This window comes from Elephantulus edwardii, unplaced genomic scaffold (assembly GCF_000299155.1).
Source record: "Elephantulus edwardii isolate Elephantulus edwardi_28Jun2011 unplaced genomic scaffold, EleEdw1.0 scaffold00059, whole genome shotgun sequence".
NCBI lineage: Eukaryota > Metazoa > Chordata > Mammalia > Macroscelidea > Macroscelididae > Elephantulus > Elephantulus edwardii.
In genome coordinates, this window is record NW_006399809.1 from 10278590 (window position 1) to 10292237 (window position 13648).

A 13648-nucleotide genomic window follows, 5' to 3' on the forward strand; every position below is an offset into this window, starting at 1 on the left:
CATTGGAGCCAATGCGGTAATACCTAACATGAAGTCTTCTTTAAGGATTGGCACCTCCTGACAACATGCCCAGAGTATGTGAGAGGAAATTTCACCTTTGTGCTTCTAAGGAGCACCCTGGTTTCTTCTAAGACAGACTTGTTGTTTTGGAACTCTGTGGGATATTTGTTACACTTTGTCAACACTACAATTCAAAATTCTTAGTAATAAGGGAAAAATAAGCCACGAACAACTACAGTGGACAAGGCTCTGGCTTCTGTACCGTGACTTGCATTATATTTGAGAACACACCAGGTATATCATTCCAAGTCCTCACTCCTCCTTTAGCACAACTATCTACTTAAACCCAAAGAAAGTTCTTAGGTTCCCAAAAACTTGACATTGAAAGAGTTAGAGGTAAGATTGCCTCTGCATTTTGTCTCTATGGTTTCTGGAAGATTTATAGGTGGTGATAAACAACACCAAAAAAGTGTTAATTCATGGGTCCATTGTTTTCTGTCAAAGATTTTACACTTTATTTAAATATTGTATTTTTTCCTCTTGTTCGTTAGATTGTAGTTCATCTCACTGAGGACCTGCTTTCCCGAGCTTCAATGACGGTGGTAAATGGATGTCCAACTCTGACCATCAATGTGTCCACTGCACGGGAACACTGGCTGGAGGGCATGCTGAGGCATGAAATAGGTAAGGACAACCCTTTTCCGTCTGTTTGTCATTTTGAGAATTGGCATTTAAGAAATGATTTTTTGGTAAAGAGTTTGTTCTTAATACTGCTTGGCAAAAAATTGTGAATTTGTTATGATTCACCAGGACTAAAGATAATACATTACTATATCACTTCAAACTGGAATTTTTAGGACACTCCTGTGGTGTTGAGTTTGTTGTTCAAATTGGCTTTGCTAGCCAGTGAGTTAGACTTTGCCATGTGGATGAGTAGGAATATACAAATAGGTGTGTTAGCCTATCACAAGGGTATTGGCTGGCCTCACCATTAAATTGAGTGGACCCAGCACTAGAATTGGAGACTCTCACCACCAGCAAAGAAGGAGCAAAAGAATGTAGCATATTCTTCAGGGCCAGAGATTTTGGCACCAGTCAGACCAGGATTTACAAGAATGGCAGCCATAGCAGCTAGCAGCAGAGAAACAGAGACCTGACATGAGACAGAGCTGACTTTGGTTCTGCTTTGCCATGGAACTGGACCTAAGAGCCTTTTGCCCAAATTTGTTGGAAGAGCCATTATTGGCAGTAGTAGAGACTAAAGCTGTGAGGCTGAAAGCTGAGGCATGTAGAAAAATGTTTCAGAAACTATTCTGACTGACTGATTATATTCTGCTACTAACCTGGATTGTAGCATTTAGACTTCCCCAATATGGTTCTGTGTGGTATATGAGCTATTGTGATGGACTTTGGACCCCATAAAGCGGTAAGTTTTGGGATGAGTAGAAAGAGGTGCAGAAGCATAAGGGGTAATGTCTGACCTCTTAGGAATTGGTTTTGTGTTGTAGATGAGGTTGACAAGGACAGTTCCCTTTTGTGGAACTGGTAAAGGTTAGACACAGCCATTCCCGTGTACCCCTTTCTCTATTTACAACTCCTTAGTTGTATTTGTTGTTGTTGTTTTTAAGTTTTAGATGACTCATAGTGACCCTATGAATGAAAGACCTGAACACTTGTGTAACTTGCATCGTTTCTCTAAGTTCATAGAGTTTCTGGAGGCAAGCTATTTCGGAAGTGGATGCCACTCCTGCTTCCAAGCTTGTTTTAATCGGGGAGCTCCACCAACCACTGTCTACCATTTGACACACCTGCGTCACAGTGCTTGAAAAACCTTTTAACCTCTGAGTTGTGATTTCAAAATCTTAGCTCCTTGGATTATAGTATTCTGTAAAATTCTTTCACTGACTAAGAAGCAGTAATTCAAACAGAATGAGGGGATACTACATGGTTTAAAACCAGGTTAAGTGTGTGTCAGGGTTTGACCCTTCCAACCTACTTAGTCTGTACACTGAGCAAATACTCAGTGGAGCTGGTATACCTGTGATATGCAAGTGCAATAATCTTACTTGCTGTGAAAGAAGACTTGGAACATTTATTGATAAAACTCAGAGACTTTAGTCTTCAGCAGGGTTACCCCTCTCCATAAAACAAAAACAAAAACAAAAACATAAACAACCCACAAAGTCCTCACAACTGGGCCAATAAACATCATCATTACAAATAGAGAAAAGATTGAAGTTGTCAGGGATTTCATTTAACTTAGCCTCAGTCTGTACCTGTGGAAGCAGCAATCATAAAAGTTGAACAATGTGTAATTGGATAAATGTGTTCTCAAGGACCTCTTAAAATGCTGATCTCATTTCAGAGACTAAGGTGTTCCCTGGGGTCCTCTTCTTGATATTTTCAGTTGCTTTGTTTCCAGGTGAAATTTAATCAATGAATAAGGAAGATCAAAGAATTGATATCTCTGAATTCTGGTTTTGGCAAAGAATAGTGAATATACATTGGACTAACCAAAGAATGAGTGAATCTGTCTTGAAAGAAGTGTAGCCACAGTGCTCCTTAGAAGCAAAGATGACACATCATCTCACAGACTTTGGGGATGTTAGCAGGAGGGGTCAGTCCCTGGAGAATGCAATGTAAAAGGGTTAGCAGAAGGAAGAAGTCCAGTGATGAGATGGTGTGACACCGTAACTGCAGTAGTGAGGATTAATTACAGCAGAGATTGTAAGGATGGAACAATATTGGGCAGGGGTTTTTTTTTGCTCTGCATTGGAGCTGATGCAGTAATATCTAATAACAGCAAGATTTTTTCCAAAGGAGTCCTGATAGTGTGCTGTGTAGTGTACTGCTAACTAAAAAAGGTGGTAGTTCAAATCCACTAGCTCTTTTGTAAGATTATTTTAAGTCTGTGATTTAAATATTAAGTGTGTCATTCTTCCCATTAAAAGTTGTTGCAAAGGACAGGTTGTTTCTGACAGTAGTACTCAGACCAAAGAGTCTTTAAGATCAGGTCATTTCCTGTTTGGTTTTGCTTTGCAGCCACACATCAGTTGAATTTTCGAATTGTTGATAAAATTCTTAGTTTGAGAAGAATTCAAATGAGAATGGCATCTGTTGTGTATTTTCTCCTCCCCAGGCACACACTATTTCCGAGGTATAAACAACCTCCAGCAGCCATGGAACAGTTGGACTGGCCGCAGAAAACATGAGCTAAAGCCAAACAACCCCACTGAAGAAGGACTGGCAAGTATTCACAGTGTCCTCTTCAGAAAAGACCCGTTTTTGTGGAGAGCTGCTCTGCTCTACTATACTGTCTATCAAGCCAGCCAGATGTCTTTTTGCGAACTCTTCAGAGATATTGGAAGATTTGTCAAGGACCCCAATACAAGATGGGATTATTGTGTGCGAGCCAAGCGGGGATGGACTGACACATCCCAGCCAGGTGGGTGTCTCCAGGATCAGCTTCTGCCTCGCTGGATTGTTGTTCGGTGATTTTGGTAACTTCCTAGTGAAGGAGAATTCACTCACTGAGAAAAAGTTTGACTTTTGTTACGTGATGTCAGTGTTAGTTTTTGCAGACTACATTATTTTAACATTTTTCCTCCACAGCTTGTTTAGAAAAATTTCTAACATACACAGAAATATGGAAAGAATAATAGAGTACCCATAGCCCTTCCCCTAGATTCACCAGTTGTTAATATTTTACTGTTTTTGCCTTCTTTCACTTTGACATTTTCAGATAGCTTTCATCAAGTTTACCCATTTAAAATGTACAATTCAGTGGTTCTTAAATATTCATAACTCCACAATCAGTGTTGGAATATTATCACCCTGAAAAGAAACCCATAGCCATCAACAGTTATTCCCCTATGTCTCCCTCCTCCCACTGAAAACAAATCTTATTCTGCTCTCAGTTTCTATGCTATTGTTTTGAGGTGCCAGCCATTGAGTTCTGGCCTTCAGTGGCCCTGTTTACAAAAGAATGACACACTGCCTGGTGCTGAGCTGTCCTCAGAATTGTTGCTATGAGTGAGCCTGGTTTTGTTGCCCCCGTATCAGTGCATCTCTTTGAGACCTTTTCTCATCTTCAGTGACATTCTCCTTTACCCGCATGAGGTCCTTCTCCAGGGAATGGCCCCTCCTGATGACATGTTCAGAGTGTGGGAGATGAAATCTTACCATCCCGGCTTCTGGCTGTACCTCCTCCTAGGCTGACATGTCTGTCCTGGTGATCCATGGTATATTCAGTATTCTTTACCAGAACCAAAATTCACATGCATCACTTCTTTGATCTTCATTGTTGCCCAGCTTTTCTATACATATGCAGAGATTTAAAACACTGTGCCTTGGATCAGGTGCACCTTAGTCCTCAAAATGACATCCTTGCTTTTTACTACTTTAAAGAGATCCTTTGCAGTTGATTTTCCCTTTGCAGTATGTCATTTGATTTCTTGACAGCTGCTTTCACAGGCATTGATTGTGGATCCAAGTAAAATGAGATTCTTGGCAACTACTGTTTCCCTCATCTGTTGTGATGTTGCTTGCTGACCCAGTAGTGAGGACTTATGCTTTCTCTGTGTTGAGGTGTAATCCATGCTGAATGCTGTAGTCTTCAGTCTATCAGTAAATGCTTCCAGTCCTTTTAGCTTTCATTGTCTGCATAGAGAAAGTTTTCCTTCATATAGTTCAGCTTTGGGGATTATTTGCTCAGTGTATAGATGGATAGGTGTAGTGAAAGGTGTGAAACCTTGTCACACACATTTCACGATTTTAAACCACACAGTATCTCATTGTTCTGTTTAAATGACTGTTGCTTGATCTATTTACAGGTTCTGCATGAGTGCAATTAAGTGTTTTGGAATTCCTGGTCTTTGTAATGCTATCTATAACTTATTATTATCCACACAGTCAAATGCCTTTACAGGGCCAATACAACAATGCAAACACTTTTCTGATACTCAGTATCCACAGATTTTGTGAAAAGAATGTAAGAGTGGAGGTGTCTGAGGATAGTGGCTGAGACTCCGGGAAAGGAAGGGACATTAGGGCCTTTATCTCAACTCACTATGAAATGGCTTCTCCAGGGGCTTTAGGAAGTAGAAAAGCAACAGTGCATAATGGGTCTGACGCCACTTGTGCCTTCTAGTACATCATTGAAAAGTGAGGCTGTCTTGGTAGGCTTGATGCCTTTTGAGACCTGTTGTGCTCAGTTGTTAGGAAAAAGGCTCCCAAGTTTGCGGAGGCAGACAAGTCCCAAATCCATGGGCTGTGATCACTCTGGAGAATTCTCCTCACTCATGTGGTTGCAGGAGCTGATAAACCCAAACTGGCAGGTCAAGAACCAGGCTGCTGGCAGGCAAGGCTCCAGAATCGGGCAAATCAGATCAGATGATAAAAATGTAGGTTTCTCTCTCAGGGTCTAAAAATTAGAATAGAAAAATGAGCCAGATTCTGGATCCAGAGCAAAGTAGAGAATTTTACCAGCTCATTCATGTAGAGTAGATACAGAGTATATTCTCATGTGAACTAAGGGTACTGATTTGAATCACACCCTCTCATTAGGTGGTGGCTCAGGATATACCCCACTAGATTAGGATTTACAAAGCACTTAAAAATGGAGAACTAGGGAGGTCTGGTGGCCTATTGGCAAGAAGCTGCACTGCAATCCCAGATTCAAATCCACCAGATGCTCTGCTGGAGAAGGAGGGGCAGTCTCCTCCTGTACTGTCTGATCAAATTTGACAGTACACACACACACACACACACACACACACAAAATAATAAAATAAAATAAAGTTTCAAAAAAAATGGAGAACTGCGGGTAGAAAGGCCAAATTACAGAATTTACTGTACCACAGAGCTGTTTATTCTGAACATTCTTATGAGAGGAGTTATATAATAAAGCGGTCCTTTGTGACTGGCATCTTTATTTGTGACTAAGTTACCATATTTTCAGATTTCATGTGTAGCATAAGTCAGTATTTCATATATTTTCACTCTTGAATAATATTCTGTGTGGATAGAATATATTTATCCTAGTATGAATTGATGGAGCTTTGCATTGCTTCTGGTTTTTGGCTATGAAACTAATACTACTATGAACATTTGTACACAGGTTTTTGTGCATCCATCTTGGATATATAGCTGGTAGTAGAATTATTGAGTCATATGGTAACTGAGAAAATGCCACACTGTTTTCAAAAGTGACTGCACCATTTCACAGTCCTACCAGAAGTGTGGAAGAATTTTTCTTTATCCACATCCTTGCCAAATGTGTTTTTGTTAATGTTTTTTATTGTTGTAGCCATCCTAACAGGTGTGAAGTGGTATCTACATAAGGCTTTGATTTAGAATTCTCTCTGGCTAATGATGTTGAGCTTCTCCTCATGTGCTTAATGACTATTTTTGGAGCTTGTTTGGAGAATTATTTATTTGGCTCCTTGCACATTTTTAATAGAGTTATTTATGTTTTTCTTACTGAGTTGTGGTATTTTTATATTGTAGATACAAGTTCCTCATCAGAAAAATGGTTTGCAAAATATTTTTTGCCATTTTTTGGTTGTCTTTCTGTTTTTTTGGTGGTGGTCTCTGATTTTTTTAAAAAAATGTTATATTTTAGAATATATATAACAAAACATTTCTCATTCCAGCTGTTTTCACATGCATAAGTAGCACTGACTGTCTTCCTCGTATTGTAGGATAGTCACCAACATCTATCCCAGTGTTTTCATCAGTCTTTATAGAAACTTAAGTTAGGTGATACAGACTTGTGTGAACATCCTTTGTCCAGCAAACTTTCTTGTAATGGCTTTACCATTCATGAATCATCTGTATATGAATCTGTTCTTTAACTGCAGAGGTCTAACAATTTTATTAGTAGTAATATTCTCTAAATAGAGACAAAAAGTGCAATCAGCACATGTTAATCCTCAGAAGCTGTTTTGATTTTAAGTAAGCTATTCTTGTAGAAAATTTATAATTTTTATCATTAGTTCCACGACTTCAGATTGCTCACAAAGAGAATTTTTTTAAGTAAAACACATAGCAACATAGCAAATAAATCAATACAAAATTACTTTTGAGAAAAAGATCAAAATTAGAAGAGATAATACTGACTTTGAGATTAGTTAATTATACCTACATGTTTTCTTCTAAAATAACTCAGAAATCCTGACCAAAGTGAGTGATAATAGTGTTTTAGTCAGCATTACCATTTCTTTCTTCTTTTAAATTTAAAACAGCTTAAAGACACTTTATTTTTTCTTATTTTATTGAGATTTTAATGAAAGTTTATAGAGAACTTGGATTTCCATTCATTCATTGTTGCACATTTCCCTCCTTGCTCTCCCTCCCCCGAGTTCACTTTTTTCTTAGGGAAAAAAGAATTCTTTTGTTGTTATACTGTCCCCCCACCCAGTCCACTTTACTATGCAGCTCTTATTCTGGACTCTTGTCATGCCAATAATTCCTAATTATATATTCGTTTTATACAGTTCTCTCCCTCGTCTGTTTCAATACTGAGTACATTATTTATCTCTTCTTTTTTTAGTTTTCCCCCTAAAAACCATTTCAGTCCTGTTTTATAACAGTGGCATTATGCAGCATTTGTCTTTTTGTGCCTGAGATACTTCGTTCAGCATAATGTCCTCCATGGTCACCCATTTTCTATAATAATTCATGAGTTCTTTGTTTTTCCAGTTCAGCATAATATTCCATTGTGTGACTTTACCACAGCTTCTCTATTCATTCGTTGTTGGGTTTTTTTGTTGTTGTTGTTGTGCTTTTTCCCCCTTTTAAAAATTTATTTTAATGAGAGTTTACAGAGACTTTGGATTTCCATCATTCATAGTTTCACACTTTCCTTCTTGCCCACCTATCCCCCCAGTTCGCTTTTCTCTTTGAAAAGTATAAATAAATAAATAAATCATCCATTCATTCATTCATTCATTCATTGTTATACAATCCACCTCACCCAGTCTACTCCACTGTGTAGCTTTCATTCTGGACTCTTGTCATGACAATAATACCTTATCATATATTCCTCCTAAACAGTTCTCTCCCTCATCTGTTTCAATGCAGTATACATTATTTATCCCCTCTTAGTTTTCCCCCAACTCTGATGTCAGTCCCACTTTACAACAGTGACTCTATTTGTCCTTTTGTGACTGGCAGTATTTTGTGAGTGGCAGTATTTGTCCTTTTGTGACTTAAGATATTTCACTCAGCATAATGTCCTCCAGGGTCACCCATTTTGTAAAAGATTTCATGAGTTTCTTATTTTTCAATGCAGCATAGTATTCCATTGTGTGAATATACCACAGCTTCTCTAGCCATTCATTTGTTGATGGGCACTTGAGTTGTTTCCAACTCTTTGCTATTGTGAACAAAGCTGTAGTAAAGATGGGTGAGCATATATCTGCTTGGGTGGCAATCCCGGTTTCTTTATGGTATATTCCAAGTAGTGTAATTGCTTGGTGAAATGGTATTTCTTTATCCACCTTTTTAAGAAAGCGCCATACAGCTTTCCATAGTGGTTGCACAATTTTACACTCCCACCAGCAGTGAATAAGGGTTCCAGTTTCTCCACAACCTCACCCGCATTTGTTATTTGCTGCTCTGTTGAATTTTGCTATTCTTACTGGGGTAAGATGATAATGTCATAGTTGTTTTGATTTGCGTCTCTTTTAGAGCTAGGTATTTTGAACATTTCTTCATGTGTTTGATCACCATCTGAATATCTTCTTTGGTAAAGTGTCTGTTCGTATCCTGTGTTCATTTTTCAATTGGGTTGTTTTCCTTTATCTTATGACAAAATTGTTGTGCTTGAGTATTTTATAAATTCTAGATGTACGACCCTTATCTGACATGTCATTACCAAATATTTTTTCCCAGTCTGTAGCTTCTCTTTTTACCTGTTGGAGAAGTTTTTGGTTGGGCATAGGGATTTTATTCTTAGGAGGTCCCATTCATCCATTGTATCCTCTCCTGGTTGTAGGTTTTTCAGGATGTGTGAAAGATTGTTTATGTTGTGGATGAGGGCTTCTAGAGTTCTTCCAAGCTTTTCCCTAATAAAGTTTACAGTCATTGGTTTTAGTCCTAGATCTTTGATCCACTTTGAGTTGACATTTGTGTATGGAGTGAGGTGTGGATCTTGCTTGAGTTTTCTACAGATAGTTTTCCAATTTTGCCAGCACCATTTGTTAAAAAGGCTATCATTTCCCCACTTAACTGATTTCATCTCCTTGTCAAAAATCAGTTGTCCATAGGTAGATGGGCTGATTCTGCATTCTGTCCATTCGTTTGTTGATGAGCAGTTGGGTTGTTTCCAACTCTTTGCTGTTGTGAGCAAAGCAGCAGTAAACATTGGTGTGCATATATCTGCTTGGGTGACAGTTCTGGTTTCTTTAGGGTATATTCCCAGTAGAGGAATTGCTGGGTCAAATGGTATTTCTATTTACACCTTTTTGAGAAAGCTCCATAGTGCCTTCCATAGTGGTTTCACCATTTTACACTCCCACCAGCAGTGAATAAGGATTCTAGTTTTCCACAACCTTGCCAGCATATGTTGTTTGCTTCTCTGTTAAATTTTTCTATTCTTACTGGAGTGAGATGATATCTCATAGTTGTTTTGATTTGCATCTCTCTTAGAACTAGGAATTTTGAACATATTTTCATGTGTTTGATCACCATCTGAATGTCTTCTTTGGTGAAGTGTCTGTTCCTATCCTATGCCCATTTTGTAATTAAGTTGTTTACCTTTATCTTGTTGTGGCGAGCATTACCATTTCTGAACTGAGATGTTGTGAATATTAATGTAGGCTGGACTAGTAATATAGCCATTGCAGACTTGTGTGTGTCTAAGTTTCAAATAAAGAAATAGTTTTAAATGAAAATGTGTTAATGTTTTGAACTAGTCTGAGGCTCAACTGCTACATGAAAGAGTGGTCATTTGAACCCGACTCCCTGCAGAGAAGCTTAGCGGTCTTCTGCGGAAAGATCACACAGAGAGCCGTTAGAACCTCTGGAGCTTGTCAACTAGGCACATATTGAACTATCACAAGTCATAATCAATTTTATGGCAACTCATAGCAACCTGTGATGTAATTGTACTGAGGGGTGATGAGTGATACCTGAAAGCCAGGATGGGGAAACCAGGATAAAGGAAAGGGGCTCTGCTGTCCACTGCCTTTCATTCAGGCAGAGTCACTTTTGGACCACATTTTCAGAAGCACAGCTGGTGTCTGACATTTTATACCTCTTTTTTAGATCCCTTCCCCTACACTGGACCCAGATGCGTGGGACTTCTGTATTGCCCTGGACACTCCAAAGAGGAGGCACTGTACATACTTTAAACAAGCAAACAAAACTTTTTATTTTGGAAATTCACAGTCAAACACCAGAGAATAAGAACAATTATACATCTGTTGTTGCTTATTAATACACTACTGAATTGCAGCAGTTAGTTATAGCATTTTCTAATTGTGATTCATCTGTTCTCATGGGTTTTTTTCCTATTGTGTTTTATACTGAATGATATATCCTTTTATCCATAAATACTTTGGAGTGCCTTCTGATAAGAACAGCTTTTTTGAAGGAAATAATTTCCATGCATTATCAATTCTAACAAGAGTAATAATAATAATTTCTATATGTTGTTATGTGCCGTCGAGTTGCCTGCGACTCACAGCAACCCTGTGTATAACAGCCCTGAAACCTGCTCTATCCTGTGCCAACTTTACTATCTCTGACACACCTAACCTCATTAACCCAGTCACTTAATCATTTTATCTCATCGAGGCTCTCCCTCTCTTTCTCCATCCCTCAGCCTTTCTAAGCAGATGTCCCTCTCCAGGGACCCATCCCTCCTTGGAAAATGCCCAACGTGTGTCAGATGAAGCCTGGGAAACCTTGCTTCCAAGGAGGAGCCTGGCCTTACCTTCTTTGGGGTGAATATGTTTGTTTTCTTGGCCTTCCATGATATAGTCAACACTGTTCACCAGCATCACAGCTCAAAGGCATCAATTTTCTTTCTGTCATCCCTAGTCATTGTCTAGCTCTCTGATGCATATATGATCTGGATCAGGTGCACCTTAGTCTCCAGACTGACATCATTGCTCTTTAGTAATCTGGAGAGGTCCCTGATAGCTGACTTTCCCAGTGCACTTCATTTCTTTTGATTTACTGCCTGCTGATACCAAGAGGTCTAATTGTGAAACCAAGCAAACTGAAGCTGTTAACATTCTCAGTCTCTTCACCATCTGTCATAATGCTGCCAGTTGGCCCAGTGGTGAGAATCTTTGTTATCTTGATGTTGAGCTTCAATCCATACTGAAGGCTGCAGTCTTTGATCTTCTGCAACAAGAGCTTCAAGTCGTCCTCTGTTTCAGCAAGCAGGGTTGTGTCATCTGCATAATGCAGGTTGTATGTATATGTGTGTATGTGTTATATCTATATCTCTGTCTCCGTATAGTGAGTGTGTTTGTGTTTGCATGTATATTTATATGTATACACACACACACACACACACACACACACACACACACACACACACATATATATATAGCTAGCCAACACTTGGCACTAGGAGTCAGGAAGTCAAAACACAAATTGCACTGGGAAAATCTGCTGTCAAGGACTTCTTCAGAGTGCTGAAGAACAGAGATGTCAGTCTGGTGACTAAGGTGCACCTGATTCAGGCCATGGTTTTCACAGTTACTTTCTGTGCATCAGAGAGCTGGACAGTGGATAAGGATGACAGAAAGAGAATTGATGCCTTTGAGTTGTGCTGGAAGAGTTTTGAACATAACATGGACTGCCAAGAGAACAAACAGCACTGTCCTGTGGAGAGGGTGAAACCATATTTTTTCTTGGAGGCAAGGATTTTGAAGCTCCGTCTCACATACTTTGGACATGTTGCCCTGAGGGACCAGTCCTTGGAGGACATAATGCTCGGAAAGGTGGAAGGATAGCACAGGTGAGGAAGACCCTGGATGAGATGGACTGAAACTGTGACTGAGATAATAGTGGCAGGTGTGTCAGAGACAGCGAAACTGGCTTTCAACAGGACAGAGTTCTGAGCTATAGCTTGGTTGCTTGAGGCACAAGAGACTCAAAGGCACATAACAACAACAGTAACCAATATGTCTCCATGTAGATAGAAATTGAATTTATTTAACAGAGCAAACTTTCTAAAAATTTAAACTGTTATTAGGGTGGGAGAAAGGTTTCCTTTGTAACTAGGCTTAGAACTTAGGAGCTCTTCATGCTTTTCATCCATAGTTTTTATATTTTTAAACCTGCGTGGTCTTTACATCGTAAGCTTTAAATTCGACTACTTATTCTTATTTTCATCGGGAGGAGTAGTATCAAAATCACCTAGGGAGTGGTTTCAAACTATAGTCATTTTGTAATGAGAAGAAAATGAAACCCACTATAGTCAGTGAACACTGACTCTTAGTAATCCTGGAGGATAGAGTGAGACTTCACTTAGGTTTCTGAGACTACCGATCTTCACAGATGCATTGTACTCCTGCAGAGGTGCTGATGGACTCACACCCTTCAGTTCACAGCCCAGTACTTATACACCACCAGGGATCCCTTTTCAATAGGAAGAAGGATATAATTTTAAATTGATATAAGTTGATATAAATGCAGTGTCCCCACACTGATCCCTTTGACTTCTAGTGCTCTAAAACTCTTAACTATTTCCAGCCCTCTCTTGTCAAACACTTTCAGTGCATGATGGGCATTGTAGTTATGATTGGATAGCTGGTAGTTGCAGGGAAGGTTGAGATAATAATTTATAAAAGTCATATGTTTACATTTTCTGTCATTCTTTAGAATGAATGAAAAAATGTTATTTTAGTTATTGAAGAGGCATAGAAACTAAAGGTAGAGAAACTACTTATCTGCATATTATTATGGCTTTCCCCCAGACCTCCCATAAGAAGATGCATTTGTTGTTAAGTGCCATTGAATTGTCCACAACTCATAGCTACCCTCTGAACAGAAGATCATAACCATGCCCCTTCCTGCATTATTCTCATGATCTCTACCATGCTCAACTCCAGTGTTGGAGTCATTGTATCAGTCTGTCTCATTGAAGGTCTTCTTGTCTTTTGCTGACCTGATAGATTGTTGTTTCTGTTAAGTGCAGTTAAGTTGATGACGACTCATAGTGGCCCTATGAGCCCTGCCCTGTCCTGTGTCATCTTCATCATTTCTGACATACTTGAGCCCACGGTTAAAATCACTTTGTCAGCCCATTGAAAGTCTTTTTCACCTTTACTGATCCTCCACATTTCCAAGCATGATATGCTTTTCTAAGGACGATTCTCTCCTAACAAACAGTGTGCCCTAAGCATGTAAGATGGAATTTCACTATCCTTGTTCCCAAGAAGTTGCAAGACATTTGTTTGTTCTCTTTTCATTCCCTGGGTTAATCAGCACATTTTTATAATGCCATAACTCGAACACATTAATTTTTATTCTGTCATTCATTGTCCAACTTCTGCTGCATATCAAGCAAAAGATCATGGTTTAGATTTGTTTGTTGTTATGTGCCGTCGAGTCGTTTGCGACTCATAGCGACCCTATGCACAATAGCCCTAAACCCTGCTCTATCCTGTGCCAACCGCACTGCCTC

General features: G+C 39.2%; 1 protein-coding gene across 1 annotated transcript in view; it reads left to right on the forward strand.

Moving 5' to 3' along the window:
• KIAA0895 (KIAA0895 ortholog) overlaps positions 1 to 13648 on the forward strand; it is an 82907-nt gene that overhangs the window by 51292 nt on the left and 17967 nt on the right. The window contains exons 5-6 of the mRNA XM_006887627.1: positions 552 to 684; positions 3140 to 3486. Of these exons, the coding sequence (XP_006887689.1) occupies positions 552 to 684; positions 3140 to 3486 (480 nt within the window). The remainder of the gene's footprint in view (positions 1 to 551; positions 685 to 3139; positions 3487 to 13648) is intronic.